Consider the following 16,615-nt stretch of genomic DNA (forward strand, 5'->3'; position numbering starts at 1 on the left):
GCTCTTGGTTTATTTTAGTATGCTCTGTGGTTGCGGCTTAGGCTGATCTTCCACATCAGAAAAATTTCCTTGGGATAATTGACATTCTGTATTGGCAGCTATTAAATAGAATTTGTAGCAGAAATGGCAGACGCTTCTTCATCTTCAATTTTGGCAAGAATGCTGTGACAAATGTTAGATTTGCAGTGGAGATTTTTGATGGCACCGGTCATTTCGGCATGTGGCAAAGCGAGGTTCTAGATGCCCTATTTCAGCAGGGTCTAGACATTGCTATTGAAGGAGAGAAACCAGATGATGTTGAGGAGAAAGAATGGAAGAGGATCAATAGAATGGCATGTGGTACTATTCGATCGTGTCTTTCTAGAGAGCAGAAGTATGCATTTTCTAAGGAAACTTCTGCAAGTAAATTGTGGAAGGCACTGGAGGAGAAATTTTTGAAGAAAAGCGGTCAGAACAAACTCTACATGAAAAAGAGACTGTTCCGCTTCAACTATGTACCAGGTACCACTATGAATGATCACATTACTAGCTTTAATCAGCTGTGACTGATCTGATGAATATGGACGTGACTTTTGAAGACGAAGATCTGGCTCTGATGTTGATGGGATCACTTCCTGATGAGTTTGAGTATCTTGAAACTACTCTACTTCATGGGAAGGTTGATGTGTCTCTCAGTGAAGTAACTGCTGCCTTGTATAGTTATGAATTGAGAAAGAAAGACAAACAAGAAAACACAAGTGTCGAAGCAGAAGCTCTTGTTGTTAGAGGCCGTTCCAAGAGTCAGAATAAAGGAAGCAGAGGGAGATCGAAGTCAAAGTCCAGATTGAGCAAAGATGAATGTGCCTTTTGTCGAGAAAAAGGGCACTGGAAGAAAGAATGTCCCAGGCTAAAGAATAAAGGCAAACCTGAAAGGGGGAAGGCTGTCTCAGAATCAAATGTGGTCGAGTATGATGATGGAGATTCAGATTTCGCATTCGCTGCTACGCCATCAACAGTTGTTCCAGTTCATGGCTGTTAGATTCAACTTGTAGCCACCATATGACCCCAATAGAGAATGGTTCTTTGATTTTAAAGAACTAAAAGGTGGAATTGTCTACACAGCAAATAATTCCCCTCTTGACACACTTGGGATTGGTTCAATTCGCTTGAGGAATCAGGATGGATCAATCAGAACCTTAACAGGTGTCCATTATGTACCAGATTTAATGAGAAATCTCATCTCTGTGGGAACCTTAGAGTCAAAAGGTTTAGAAGTGAGGGCAAAAGATGGGATTATGAGGATTATCTCTGGTGCACTGGTGATAATGAAGGGAATCCGAAAAAAAACAATGTGTATTACTTTCTGGTAGTACAATTGTTGGGACAGCAGCAGTGGCAGCTTCTACTGAACAGGAGTCAGAAGCAACCAGGTTATGGCATATGCGCTTGGGGCATGTTGGTGAAAAATCCTTGAAATTACTGATAGATCAAGGATTATTGAAGGGTGCTCGGGCTTGCAAATTAGCTTTTTGAGCATTGCATCAAAGGGAAGAAGACGAGGGTGAATTTGGAACAGCAATCCATGATACTAAAGGTATTTTGGATTATGTTCATTCAGTATGGGGCCTTCCAAGACAACTTCATTGGGATGAACACACTATTATGTCACCTTTGTTGATGATTTTTCCCGGAGAGTTGGGTGTATCCATGAAGACAAGGATGAGGTGCTAGGATTTTTTCTTAAATGGAAAAGGTGATGGAGACTCAAACAGGCAGAAAAATCAAACGTCTCCGTACAGACAATGGTGGAGAGTACAAAAAGATCCATTTCTGAAAGTCTGTGAAGAGGAAGGTATGTTAGGCACTTCACTGTCAGAGGTACACCACAACAGATGGAGTGGCAGAGCGTATGAATCGGACATTAGTGGAGAAGGTTCGGTGTATGTTGTCTAATCTGGGTTAGGCAAAGAATTTTGGGCTGAGGCTTTGGTCTATGCTTGTCACCTTGTCAACCGCTTACCATCGACTGCTATTGGTGGTAAAACACCATTAGAGAAATGGTTTGGAGTACCTGCTACAGATTATGATTCCTTACATGTGTTTGGTTCCACTGCATACTACCATGTTAAGGAGTCAAAGCTGGATCCAAGCAAAGAAGGCGATTTTTATGGGGATCACCCTCTGGTGTGAAAGGCTATCGTCTTTGGTGTCCAGAAACAAAGAAATAATCTTCAGCAGGGATGTTACCTTTGATGAATCTACCATGTTGAGAAAGGTGACTTCAGAAAAATTGGAGCAGACAGATGGAACTCCCAAAAAGGTGGAGTTTGAAGGAAGCAAATTTGTCCCAACCAGTAAGAAAATTATGTTGACTCTCCTATGGTAGAAGAAGAGTCAGATGAAGAAGAGGTTCAGACCCAAGAACCTCCACAGCAACATGAATCAATTGCACTCAGAAAGGGAAAGAGGACCATTAGACAACCTGCTCGTTATGCTGATATGGTCTCTTTTGCATCACCAATTGCAATTGATGACGTTCCTGCCACTTTTAATGAAGCAGTTCAAAGTTCAGAACATAAAAAGTGGAGGATTGCCATGAATGAAGAAATGCAATCCCTTCAAAAGAATCAGACGTGGAAACTAGCTAGTCTTCCGAAGGGAAAGAAGGCAATTGGGTGCAAGTGGGTATATGCAAAGAAAGATGGATTTCCTGACAAATAACATCCGCTACAAAGCAAGATTGGTGGCTAAAGGCTACGCTCAAACGGAGGGAGTTGATTATAATGAAGTATTTTCTCCAGTTGTAAAACATTCCTCCATCAGAATTTTGTTGGCTTTGGTAGCGCAGTTGGATTTGGAACTAGTTCAGATGGATGTAAAAACTGCATTTTTACATGGAGACTTGGAGGAAATCTACATGACTCAGCCAGATGGATTCAAAGTTGCTGAAAAAGAAGAGATGGTGTGCAAATTAGAAAAATCGTTGTACGGATTGAAGCAATCTCCAAGGCAGTGGTACAAGCGATTGACAAGTTTATGATAGGGCAGAAGTACACAAGAAGCAAATATCATTGTGTGTATTTACGCGAGCTAGAAGACGGATCCTATATATATCTTCTTCTTTATGTTGATGATATGCTGATAGCTTCCAGGAGTCAGACAGAATTGCGAAACTAAAGACTCAATTGAACAGGGAGTTTGAGATGAAGGATCTTGGTGAAGCGAATAAGATTCTAGGCATGGAGATATCAAGGGATAAGAAATTGGGGAGGCTTTGTTTGTCTCAGAAAGAATATCTGAGGAAGGTACTAAAACGTTTGGCATAAATGAGATGTCAAAACCAGTTAGTACACCTCTTGCTCCTCATTTCAAGCTCGGTGCATCCATGTCACCTAAGGATGATGCAGAACGGGAATACATGTCAAAGGTTCCGTATGCAAGTGCTGTTGGTAGCTTGATGTATGCAATGGTGTGTACGAGACCCGATATTTCACAGGCAATTGGGGTTGTGAGCAGGTATATGCATGATCCTGGAAAGGAGCATTGGCAAGCTGTGAAATGGATTCTGCGGTATATTCTGAACACCGTAGATGTTGGTTTGGTCTTTCAGCAGGACAAACAAGATGGTCAGTGTGTAGTTGGGTATTGTGATTCAGACTATGCAGGTGATTTGGACAAGCGTCGATCAACTACTGGTTATGTGTTACATTTGCAAAGGCAGTCAGTTGGAAGTCCACCTTACAGTCAACAGTGGCTTTGTCTACTACAGAGGCAGAGTATATGGCAGTTACAGAGGCTGTGAAGGAGGCAATTTGGCTTCAAGGGTTGCTTGGTGAATTGGGAATGAAACAAAAGCACATCAAAGTGCACTGTGACAGTCAGAGTGCTATTCATTTAGCAAAGAACCAGGTTTACCATGCAAGGACGAAGCACATCGATGTTCGATATCACTTTGTACGAGAGATTCTAGAAGAAGGTGGAGTCATAATCCAGAAGATTCGGACCACTGAGAATCCTGCTGATATGTTGACAAAAGTGGTAACTGCGGTCAAGTTTAAACATTGTTTAGATTTGGTCAATATTGTTACAAATTAAAAGATTGTTTTTTTTTTTTTTTTAGAGATGTGTGTGGAATTTGCCAAGGTGAAGATTTGTTGGTTTTGGCAAAAGTCCCACATTGGTTGTGTATAAGGAGGAGGGGAAATTCTTTTGTTATAAATAAAGCCCCCTCCTCCTTAGTTAATCATCCCACAAATATAAGCCTTCTTCTATTTTAAAGGCTATTTGTATTCTTTCTCTCTTTGTATATTCTATTAGTGAAATATTTTGGTGTTCTCTTTATGTCTATTTAATAGCTATTCGGGTATAGTTGTTGTCAATTATTGTCCTATTAAAATTACTTGTCTTGGTAGTTCTGTCTAAGGAAAGTGGGTTTTAAGAGGGACCTTGTGACCCTCCTCTTTCCTGAGAATCTACCTTGGGGTGATTTTTAGTACAATCGTTTTCACACTAGTCACCTAGATAATAGTTTTCACGGTGAATCTGTTATTGGTAGAAATTAACCCGAATTTCACAACATTCCCTTTCCCTAGCTTGAAAATGGATTAGAATCTCATTCAACTACAAGTGACAGAAAGTTAAGATGTCACTGTAAGAACCTGAATACGGATTTTGTATTTTCTTTATATTTTTATTGACAATCTATTTCATCCCTTTAATATAAAATCTTACATCCATTCTCGATTACAAATACAATTTGTGTCAGTCAGACTCAGTCAGTCCATGTTTGCACAAAGTTAAAGAAATCTCTTTCAGTTCTTGTAATTAACTCATTGATGATGTTCATTGTACTATTTCGTTACTGTCCGATTGAAACATACTTATTTCGAACCATTGGGATTTGGGTGCTTGTGTTTTCTGTATCCCAAACCCCAATCATGTGATTACTGTTTTTGAAATTACGATAGCTTACTCTGGTTTTTACACTTGTTTCTCGGTTGTGTAAACTATGTACCGCTTTCATAATATATTCTGCTGCTTCCGTCAGGGTAACTACTTGATACATAGATGATTTAAAATATAATTGACATAACTTTTTATTAAAAATTTAACTATTATAAATTAATTTTATTAGTATAAACTAAAATTTACTAGGGTAAAATGCACAAATAGTCTCCCAACTATAGGATATTGTTTTGTTGAATCCTCTGACTATTAATAGTTACAAAATGACCACTCAACTATTCATTATGTTTCAAACTCGTCTTTTTCCATTATAAAATTAAATGTCCTCTGAGTTAAACGTTAACATGCTAATTGCGATATGATCAAATCTGATCTCATAATCTCAAACAACTATCATATCTCAATCAGCATGTTAACGTCCAACTCATATGACCGTTTAATTTTTTTTAAAGGTAAAGGACGAGTATGAAACATAATAAATAGTCAAGTGATCATTTTATAATTTTTAATAGTCGATGGACTTAACAAAGCAACTCCCTATAATCAGGGGATCATTGTGTAACTTTTAATAGTTAAGGGGTTTAATAAAGTAATATCTTAAAGTTAGGGACCATTTGTGTATTTTATCCAATTTCTTATAACCTAGCGCTGCTTGCTTGTTCACTTTAGATTTTCGTCGCCACCCGCTTGCTATCTTTTCATCTTTGATTGGTCACCGTACGTATTATTTATTTTTCTTTTATATAATATCTTTGTTTTTCTTTTGGTTTTTAATTTTTAGTAACTCTATTTTTATAGTATGTTTTTTTCTATCTTTTAAAACGTTATCAGTCGTTTGATCGTTATATTCATTTATTTTTTTCAAGACTAGATATGATATTGTCTTAATTGATTAAGATGATACTTATTTGTTATCCAATTGATATTTTTTATTTTGGATCATCGAATTGGATTTCGATATGCAATTTGCATTTGTAGATAAATTTTCTCATTTCGTTCGACTCTGATTTGTGGTTTGTCGATGATATTTCAATAATTTGATCATCTTTTGTATTTCGTTTAACGATACAATCAGATTTATTTGTATCTCTATCTATTGTTCGAGTTTTTAATTAAGATTTTAACATTTTCTTTATATAGTATTTATATGTTTTTTATGTTAATAGTTATAAAAAACCTGATTATGTAGTTAGTTTATGTTTATAATTATAAACGTTCATGGTAATAATAAATATTTTTTTTTAATAAAATGAGCTGCTTTCGATAAAAAAAAAACCTAAAATTTAAAGCACGTATCAATTGCAAGAGGCTAAATATCATGCATGATTCGACCTAAATCTATCAAACTCGAGTCTTATTGTGTTATGAGAATATAATTTAAAATTATGCCAATGAAATAATATTTACAGTTTACATTTCCGCTGACCTGTTGGTAGGAGTGAATAGACACAGGAGACGGTAGCGACTGGGGCATGTGTGGCGGTATAAGGTTGGGCCCGTTGCCGGAGATGAAACGGCCAAGGAAAATCCGGTGGATTTTCAAGATCTAATCTAGGTTTTGCTGCCATTGTCTCCGACACTCTTCGTGTCGATCTTCGATTAGAATTTTAGGTTCTTGTACAGAGAGAAGTTTATGTTCCCCAGTCGAATCTCTCCAAGATCCGACAGCCGACAGCAATACTTTTTTTTTTTAAATAATAAAAAATATATATTTAGAAACCGTATTATTAGAAATTAAATAATAATAAAGGTAAAACACGTAATTGTTCCATAATTATATCTCTTTTTTTTAATCACTCAACTATGAAAAATTATAAAGTGATCATCTAACTTAAAAAAGTAATAAATTGATCTGTTCAGGATTGATCGAGGTGAACTGATAGGGACATTGTTCTACTAAAAATTCTAAATCATTATATAATTTAAATATTTTCTTTATATTTTTTTATTAATAATTTATTTTACTCCCCTAAAATTTTATAAGTTTGTCCCCTTAAAATTTAATAGATTAATCCCTTAATATAAAATCTTAAGTCGGTCCATGATTCCGTTGTTGTTAAAAATTTAACATAGATGAGTAGTAATTAAAAATTAATACAATAATAAATTTAACTCTCAAATTTGTATCTTATTTTAATTTGATTTTAACTAAAAAAATTAACAACAAGAAGTAAAAGTAACTAAATGTCACAAAAAATGAAGGAAAAGAATGGGTTGAAGTAGGGATTAAATTAATAGAAATTTAAATATTAAAAATTGTCATCTAAAATTAAAATTAAATTAAAACAAAATATTTTAAGAGACTAATTTATTGTTATTTTATTTTTATTAACTATCACGGTAGACAATTAAATATGGGTAAACTATATACTTAGTATTCAAACTAACACTTTTATTTTATTTTGGTCACTCAATTATTATTTTTCAAAATATAACTCGTTATGTTTGGATTTCATTTTGATGAGTCATCCTTAAACGATTAACAGAATTATTGATGTGACAATTTTAAATTTTTCAGTGAAGACATTGCATTACCTTTTACTAATACATTAGTATCACCATTAATTTTTTAATTGTAGGTGACTGAAATGAAATAAAAACGGAACATTAAGTTTAAAAATAGTTAAATGATCAAAACAGAATAAAAATAGGAATCGTTATACTAAACGTATAATTTACATATATATATTATGATAACAGATTATTTGTTAATTTTTTAAATCAAGTGTTTATTTCATTATTTTTTATAGATGGAGGACTAAAAAATTAAATAAACGACGTCGGTCTCGTGTTCCCCACTCAAATCGACATTCTCTTCGAACTCTTAAATTAAAAATAAAATAAAATAAATCCCAATCTCAGAAACGTCGAGAGGCGTATGTGGAGGAGAATTGACGAATGGCGCCATCATCACAAAAAGGGTTAGTGATAACGATTCCAGTTCTACTTCTCTCAGTCTCCGCCGCCGCAGTCTTCTTTGTTTTCATTTCATCTTACCTCTCTTCTCCTTCTCCTTGCACTTTCCCGCCTTAATCCCTCCCACCGCCTTTACTACCACGCCGCTGTAGCCGGTGGTTCAGTGGGGGAAGAAGATGCGGATCGGAGGATTTCTACGAGAAGAGATGATATAGAATGGGTAAAAGATCAGATCCGAGCTAATGGATTACATATGCAGGATAATGTGCTTCGTAAAGGGATCAATCCTCGAACACGTGCTCGACAATTGGAAGATCTCAACAAGTAATTCTCGAACGAATTCTTTTTCCTTTTAAGCTTCAGATTATCAATTACAGCGTTTTTTATCTGTTTTATTTTCCCCTCAAATAAGCTGAAATGGAGAAGATAGATGGATTAACGAAGGATGTTGGCTTAAACAATAGGGAATGTTAACTTATTTGAAATGAAATTTGATCAATTGTATCTATTTAGATTGTAACCTAAATAAAAAAAAAGAAATTAGGAAAAAATAAAGAGAGCATGATTGTAGTCTAATATCAAACAATTATGAAACTTGTGTGTGTTTCAAGTTAGTGATAAAATTTTGTGGAATGTTCAGCTTTAAGGGTATTTCGCACTATGAAGGATCTGAAGAAAACAACCATACTGCTCTTCCATGTCCGGGTGAGCTTCTTGTTGAAGAGCATCATAGTAATTATGGGGACCATGGGCCGGAGGTCGGGACGTCTTTGAGTTCCTTGCAGAATCTAGTCACCTAACAGCTAATTCTCGAGTGCTCGAGATAGGTTGTGGAACACTCGAGTGGGACTGCATTTTATCCGGTATCTTAAACGGAGCATTTCCATTGTCTTGAAAGGGATGAGCTTTCCTTGATGGCTGCATATAGGTATGAGCTTCCTTCGCAAGGGCTGTTACATAAGCGACCTTTAATCGTCGTGGTGAGGATGTGGATTTCACAAGTTTGGATCGGATGTTGTCTATGATTTGATATAGTGCTGTTTTCTTCACATGCCAGATAAGCTCGTGTGGGTTGGACTCGAGAGGTTACTGAATAAGTTGAAACCTTACGATGGGCGCATATTTGTTTCGCATAACATAAAGTTTTGTACGCGATTGGGAGGGGAAAAATGCACGAAAATGCTCTCAAGTTTAGGGCTCGAGTATCTTGGGAAGCATACACACGACAGTTTATTGTTCAATCACTACGAGATATGGTTTGAGTTTAGGCGGACTAAAGCTTAGATGTTTCAATATTCTTTCAGAGATTTGTTATTCGGAATTCAGGAAGCCAAGAGAGAAGATACAGGTGATGTCTTCGGTTTCGTATTCATTTGATCAATTCCACCATTCTCTTAGAAGGTTTAAGGCTGTTGTACCATCGAGTAAGGGATAGGAAAGTGAAAAAAGGGGGCTTTAATCTCAATCATATTTTTGTTTGAATGGATAATCTGTTTGTGCAGTAACATTAATGTAGGTATTAAAGCTGAATAGAACAGTCAGATAGCTGAAGGTTCCATGAACTTAAATGGCTGTCAAGTGATGTATTGGGTTAAGCTGGTTGGAATCTGAACATTATTGCAAAGCTATTTACCTGCTTAAATGGATGCTTGGTTTCCCGTGGTAAACATTATTCGAACAATTTCATTTTGATTTTGTCGTTCATTCTCATGCACGAGTCTGCATGTTCTTTGAAATGTTGAACTTTTGCTCCTATAACCTAAGCTATTGTTACCCCAGTTCGGGGGAGTAATATTTGTATGGGGAAATGGTACTTTTCATTTTTTTAATACATTTGAAGGGAATGAGTGTATTTCCATATACACCTTTTTATTTTTATTTTTTATTTTTTTGATAAATTTGAGATAAATACAAGGCATTGTTTGTTTAAAAACTCTTAACTATTTGACAAAATGTGCATATCTCTACATACGTAGTGTTTAAATATTAGACTTTAAAGAATAATAATAATTCTTTAATCAGTGAAGTTGTTCAAATATATCGGATGAAACTACTTGAAGAGATTGCGAAATATAATCTATACTCGTGATTTCCAAATAGGGATGGCGATGTTATGTATTGGATGTATGATTTGGGTCTATTTTATATTTAGGGATAATAGATTTAAATTTAAATACTTATTATCCATCTTCAATATACTGTTGTTGATTAGTTTTTCACACGTTTGTTCCATGTGAAGGAATATCACGAAAATATATTTTAGGGCACCATTATCACTTAAATTATGTATTTTGTACCAAGTTACTCTTTAAAGTATTTTTTAGGATGTATTGTCTCATAAAATTTAAATCATTCTCTCATTTTTTTTAAACAGATGATTTCGATAAAAAAATACAATGGTAAATTACATATTTAATCACTCAATTATTTCAATAGTTTTGGTCAATTATTTTTTTTCTCAAAATCGTTACTAAACATGTGAGGAAGAAGAGAGTCGTGTTTGATATGCAAAATTCTTTGCATCAGAACTCAACGTTTGATTGGGAGTTTGAATTGGAGTCCATGATGGTGCACAACGAGGAGTTCCGGGATGTCGATACCGATAGACACTCTTCGCCTCTCTCCTCCGGATACCCCTCTCCTTCTCTCATCGCCAATATATATATATATATATATATATATATGAGCTGCAATCTTTATATAGATTTAACTTAGTTAAATTAAATAGGTATAATTAAATAAAAAATTAATGGTAATATTGATGTGTCACTATAAAGTAATATCACGTTATCATTGAAAAAAATTAGCACATCAACAGTTTTAACTATTTTTTTAATGGCGGGTGAAAACTGAACCAAAACATAAGTTAGGTATGATTTTGAAAACGAAAATAGTTGAGTGATCAAAAAGAAATCAAACACACAGTTAGGTGACTAAACATGTAGTTTACCCAAACAAAACTAACTCTCTATTTCCAGATTGGGTTTTATTCAAAATCATCGTTTTGGTGATCCAAGTGTTGAGGTTAAAATGGACCGAGAACATCTCTTCATCGATAAACCTCAGCAAGCAAAAAACAATGCTTTCTTCTAGATTAATAAACAGCATTTCAAAGAGCAGCTTCATTTCACCCGGATTCAGTTACCCCGCATGTCAATTGATTCTATCACAGCACCGTTCGATCTTCACCACGTCACCTGTCCACTCCTGGATGGACTCGATCAAAGGAATCTTCGCCGGCAAAAAGACCTCGCCAGATGATAAAGAAACCAGGGACGAATCCTTCACTCTCCTTCGTGAGTCATCTCCTCTCCAGCTCATTTCTCTAGAATACAGTTTCTGCTTTTTAATGATATTATTTCACCTTTTTTTGGAAAATCAAAATTAATTTGTTAGTAGTAATACACGAATGTTGATGCTTTAGGATTTGCCGATGAACTGAAGGGCGCTAGAAATTTAGGGAAATTTAAGGAGTACATAGCTGGTAGAACCAGCGAGGCTACCTTTGACGACGTGTTTGAAAAAAAAATAGCCATCTTTAGGTATCTTGGAGGTTGTGATCCAACAGGCGAGGTTTTCTTCTAATTCTACCTCCACAATTGTTTTTTCTTTTTCTTTTTGGTATATTATTATGTTAGGTGTTTTCAATTAAGTGCTGAATTCGTTGGTTGTTGCTTTTGTTATGTTATTGATCGTGGATTTAGGTTTTATTGACTTTTTGTAGAATCTCCAACTGAGTCATAAGAAAGAAGCTGCAAAGCAGTGTGATTGTACCTTATTGGATGTTGAGAACGCGCTTGCCAAGTTTACTTGGGCTAAAGAAGTGCATAAGAAGATGGTTAAGTTGAAAGAGGAAGGGAAACCAATGCCAAAGAACTTTCCCGAGGTAGGTTTGCCGCTGGTTTTCTTTTTTCGGTTATATTTTGGCCGATTATATGTTGAATGATTAAATTGTATGAACTAGTGTCTTGATGCTCATTGTTCAACTTGTCCGGTCTTAAATTCTCTAAGTTAATGCATCATTTTCTTCCTGCTGTTGCCTGGTGGATATATGATATTGAATGTAGTAGGATAAGCTATTTGAAAGAGAGAAAGAAGCTATTTGAAAGAGAAAGAAGCTATTTGAAAGAGAGAAAGAAGCTATTTGAAAGAGAGAAAGAAGCTATTTGTGCGAGAGCGTATGGGAGTTGCTATGTTTCTCGTTATCATTCACATTATCTGAATCAAAAAGATGATTATGTATTGTTGTTGCTCGGATTAGGGTGTCAATTTTAGATATATTTGTCTGACACAAGTATGTTGTCAATCATTTATGTTTTTCATGAATTTGGAGTAGCCTTGGAGGGCTGTATCCCCTATTCATTGTGGATGCTACGGACATGACTACTTTATGGAAAATGAAAAGTCAGAGGAACATAGTTATAGTTTGCTCCTTTCGAAAGTATTCTGATGCATGAAATGTTTTTTCATACCCTTAGTTTTTAAGGTGTTTGATCTGCTGAACTGCATAATACTCTTTTGGTTCAATGACTGTTGTTTAGAAGAAAAAGATGGCTGTCTTCATTAATTTTTCGATTGTTGAATTTCACATTTGAATTCAGAAGAATGTTTCTTCTACAGTTAAAACATCACTAACGAGTATCGACTTATGGGAACTACATAATACTCTTTTTGGTTCAATGCCTGATTGCTTAAAAGACAGAGATGCCCACCTTCATTCATTCTTCGATTGCAGAATTTCACATTTGAGTTCGGACGAATGTTTCTCCTACAGTTAAAATATCACCGAGTATTTAATTATGCAAAATTCCATGTGTTCTGTTTTTTCTTTTACAGGTACAAAAGCTAATGGGATCAACACCATTGGATCTTGCCAAGTATAACATGGCAAAGAGTGGCGAAATGAGCCGAAATTCTCCTTGTCCATGTGGTTCCAAGAAGAGATACAAAAGGTACTTTGGCTCACTATTCCTCTCTTTTTTGGCCACGAAACTTTAATCTCTAGGCTTTTATAATCGGAAATTGTCAGATAAATCGGTTAAATATCATTTGTATATACTTTCTGTTGCTATTTTGAACCTTGCCTAGATCTTTTCAAGCAAATTATATTTCATAATAGGAAGATTCTTTTCCTTTCCAGAACCTTTTGGGTGTTCACTTTTGCTCACTAGATATGTGAATTTTCCTTTTTCCGAGCTAAACTTTCCTATTTTCCACTATGCCACGATTCCTCTTCCTGTGCAGTCTTTAGTAAAAGATTTTTCCTGCCCGAGGTCAGGCTTTAGATCTTGAAATTTGTTTACCTTTCTTCTTTCTCTACAATTATATAAGACCTTGTGAACAATATCAACAAACTAGAAAGTATGAGCAGCTTATAGATCGTTTTCTTTGTGCTCGTTTATGATCATAAATTTTGTAAGATCTGCATAACAAATGTCTTTTTCAGTCGTTACTACCTTAACTTGTACCATCTTTTTCTTCCCCTCAATATTTTTAAATTAGTGTCTCCCATTAAGATTAAGTCTTTGTACCCAAGTACTTATGACTCCCGGTAATCGTTTTATCCTCTATTGCGACTATGCTCAAAGCTTCCCTTCGATAGGCCGACTTCTAATCTTAGTTAAACTTGTATGCTTGTATTTAAATCCTACACTTATCCCAGAGCCCGAGTAACAGTTGATATCATCTAGATTCCGGAATACTTCTCATAAATTCTCATATCTTATTAATTTGTTATGTTGTTTCTGATGGTTTTGTCCTGAGAAGGTGCTGTGGCAAGGATTCGTAGATTCAAAGAGAAAAGGGATAAGAAGTGAAGCATACACAAATCCTTGAAGAAATGTTATAAAGAACCCCCATGCAGTTGCCGGTGACATTATTCTACGATTCACTTGGAAATTCATGTTCTCAATCGGCCAACATTGCCCTCTAAGGACTTTTTGCATCGGAATAGGGGTTTGAAGTTTTCTCTTTTGCTTAATCATGCTTGGGTTGAGCTGTTTCTTTTACTATTTAAAAAAAGTAAAAATTATATTGAAAGTTAATAAGAAAGGTAGTTTTATTAAGAGTAAATTACACTATATACCACTTAACTTTAAACTCCTGATAGTTTATACTATTAAAATTTTAATTTGGTAAACTATATGATTGATCACTTTCGTTTAAGTTTTGTATATTTTTTCTCATTGAATTCAAAAACATAATATTTGGTCATTTTCATTTTTATTTAATTATAAGACTGATCACTTTCGTTTAAAGTTTGTACATTTTTCCTTGTTGGATTTAAAAAATATAATATTTTATCAGTTTTTTTTATTTAATTAAGATGTGGTCATTGAAGGAAACCTTTAACAGATTGTAGGTGTTGTACATTAAATATATAAAATTAAAAAGGGTAAACTATTCAAATGGTCACTAATGTTTGAGTAAATTTTCATTTTTTCACTAGAATTTTAAAAATAACAAATTGTTCACTAAAACATCAAATAGGTCATTGTTCTAATTTACCTTAACAGTTTTCTATGTTCCATTTTTTCCAAATACCCAACCGTCTACACTATATTAACATGACGATAGTTCTGCGGTGCGACACCTTAGTATACGGTTAAAATAAGGCGGTACCAGTTTTGTTATTATTTTAAATAACATAATCGGTAAAAAAATGACCGAAAATATTATTTTTTTATCAGTTCTAATTACCTATATAGGTAAACACGGTAAAAAAATCCGGTCAAAAAATGATGATTTTGGTAAAGCGTTACCTAAAACATCATCTTTTGACCGGATTTTTTTATTGCGTTTACCTATATAGGTAATTTGAATCGGTCAAAAAATAATGTTTTCGGTTATTTTTTACCCGTTTTGTTATTTAAAATAATAACAAAACTGATACTATCTTATTTTAGCCGTATACTATGTAGCCGCACTTGAACGTTTCCCAAACACGAATCAATCTTCACGCAACACCAACCTAAGACGGCTTGTTGGTCACATTATGAAACAGTTACCTTGATCGATACCTACCATTACCTTTAAATAGCACGAAGAAGTATGTTATGTGAACCGAAGAAACATTGCAAGCTTGCCAAAGTTCAATTATTGCTCTCTACAGCTGCCCTCTCACAACTCTCAAACATTAGATATAAAATTATTGTTCAAGGACCTTCAATGGGAAAAAAATAAAAAAAATAAAAGGAAAACAGCGACTTGCGTTTTCTCTGCTGCTCAGATCCACATCTCTGCCTGCTTTATCTTTCTTAGATCTTCGAATTCCAACTTTTGGATCTTCAAGCTGTGGATTCTAATATTTGAATAGAAATTCGGTTTAATCCCGTGAAGCCTTCATTTGTTGATTGATTAGTTGCAGCGTTTAATTTGATTGGATCTGATTCAAGCTCTCTCCGGAAGCTTCAACACTGGACGAAATCATGAATCCTTTCTCGTCTGGTACTCGTCTAAGGTGAGCACCAATCGCTACTTTTGCCAAATTCATCTTTTAGTTCCCCGCTTTCCTTTTTAAATTTGAAAAATCAGGTCAAGAACACGATGATTTTTATCTTCAATGTATTGGTTTTTGGATTGAAACAACTGGGCTTTTGTGCTATTTGGTATTATTAATCGATTTTAGGGAGTTAGGTTGTAGTTGGTGCTACTTAAAAGATGTTTGCGTCTGAATTTAGAGTCGAATAAAGTTTGCTAGTTTTTTCGGTTTCATAATTTGATTCTTCAACCTAGCTTTTCCTTTTGTTTTTTGATTTGCTTTTAACTAGTTGCAACTAAGGGTGAATATGTAGAAATGTATGAAGTCATAGCGTATTCATTTAGTAATGCGTTTGAGAATATCTTGATCTATTGTTTTCATGAATATTGATGATATGAAATGATGCGCCAAATGACCTTGGTGTTTGAAGTGCTATTTTCTAGAGAGGAAACTGGAATCTCCACCAGCCAACGGAAAAAACCACACTTTCTCTACTTGTTGCATTATAATATGTTAGTTACACAACATATTTTGGAATATAGATATGGCACTGAACCTTTAAACACCAGTAACTAGTGGAAATTTAGAATTTGAATAGTTAAGGTAGTCATTTATGTTACTATCCTCCAATCTGGTTACCACAAGTACAGTCAGAAATCATAACAGCCTGGTAGGTGATTTGTAGTTATTGTGGTTATATGTTCAAATTGATTTGTAGTACTTAGCACAGATTTAGGAAACAATTTGAAAATTGTATTCTCTTTTTACTTTTCCTAGTGGAGAATGCTAGGTGATTCTAAAAGCTGATTGTATCTGTTGCAATGGAACTGAATAGTAGTATCTTTCTCAATATAGATTTAACATTGTTAAAAAGTTTGCATTGGATTACTGTATTTCATCCATATAGATAGCAAAAGAATCTGGTTCTGATTGATATCCTCCATTCCCTGTTATGGGAATTCTGAGTCAGTTCTTTGCATTAGATTACTGAATTTCATCCATATTTTTTGGGTGTGTGAAGATCACAATCTCCTTGTCTTTATTCATTAAATGATTTATGGCTTGAGACTCTTCCTATGTGGAAGGATCAGTAGTGTTTTGCTTTGAAGGAAGAAACTGGTAAGTAGGAATATATGATCTCCTCTCTTTTGCATCTGAGTTGTTCCGTATATTTTTGAAGAACTTTATATGTATGTTGCAAAAAGTATCTGTTAGTTATATGTAATTTTTTAGGGAAAAAGAAAAAGGGACCATGGATTTGGCATCCTATTGTTT

The 16,615-nt window shown here is 34.8% G+C and overlaps 1 protein-coding gene and 1 pseudogene across 2 annotated transcripts; both read left to right on the forward strand.

The window, feature by feature from the left end:
* The first annotated feature begins 7,776 nt into the window (after positions 1-7,776).
* LOC120138876 lies at positions 7,777-9,614 on the forward strand (annotated as a pseudogene).
* Positions 9,615-10,884: 1,270 nt separating this feature from the next.
* On the forward strand, positions 10,885-13,925 carry LOC120138873 (protein translocase subunit SecA-like). 2 transcript variants are annotated; one of them, XM_039154266.1, is made up of 5 exons: positions 10,885-11,156; positions 11,273-11,433; positions 11,585-11,746; positions 12,697-12,812; positions 13,627-13,925. In XM_039154266.1, exons 1-5 carry the CDS (start codon positions 10,940-10,942, stop codon positions 13,646-13,648), a joined length of 678 nt encoding a protein of 225 aa, XP_039010197.1. In that variant the 5' UTR covers positions 10,885-10,939; the 3' UTR covers positions 13,649-13,925. The 2 variants fall into 2 exon arrangements, with proteins under 2 accessions (XP_039010197.1, XP_039010198.1); XM_039154267.1 differs by having other exon boundaries at positions 11,285-11,433.
* Positions 13,926-16,615: the final 2,690 nt, after the last annotated feature.

This window comes from Hibiscus syriacus, unplaced genomic scaffold (assembly GCF_006381635.1).
Source record: "Hibiscus syriacus cultivar Baekdansim isolate YM2019G1 unplaced genomic scaffold, ASM638163v2 tig00110713_pilon, whole genome shotgun sequence".
In the NCBI taxonomy this organism is placed as follows: domain Eukaryota; kingdom Viridiplantae; phylum Streptophyta; class Magnoliopsida; order Malvales; family Malvaceae; genus Hibiscus; species Hibiscus syriacus.

Excerpts from the sequence above, each read along its gene's own strand:
- LOC120138873 (XM_039154266.1), top strand. The coding sequence starts at position 10,940 with ATGCTTTCTTCTAGATTAATAAACAGCATTTCAAAGAGCAGCTTCATT. Across the intron at positions 11,157-11,272 it reads CGAATCCTTCACTCTCCTTC|TTGATGCTTTAGGATTTGCC; the intron begins GTGAGTCATCTC and ends AATACACGAATG. Across the intron at positions 11,747-12,696 it reads TGCCAAAGAACTTTCCCGAG|GTACAAAAGCTAATGGGATC; the intron begins GTAGGTTTGCCG and ends TTTCTTTTACAG.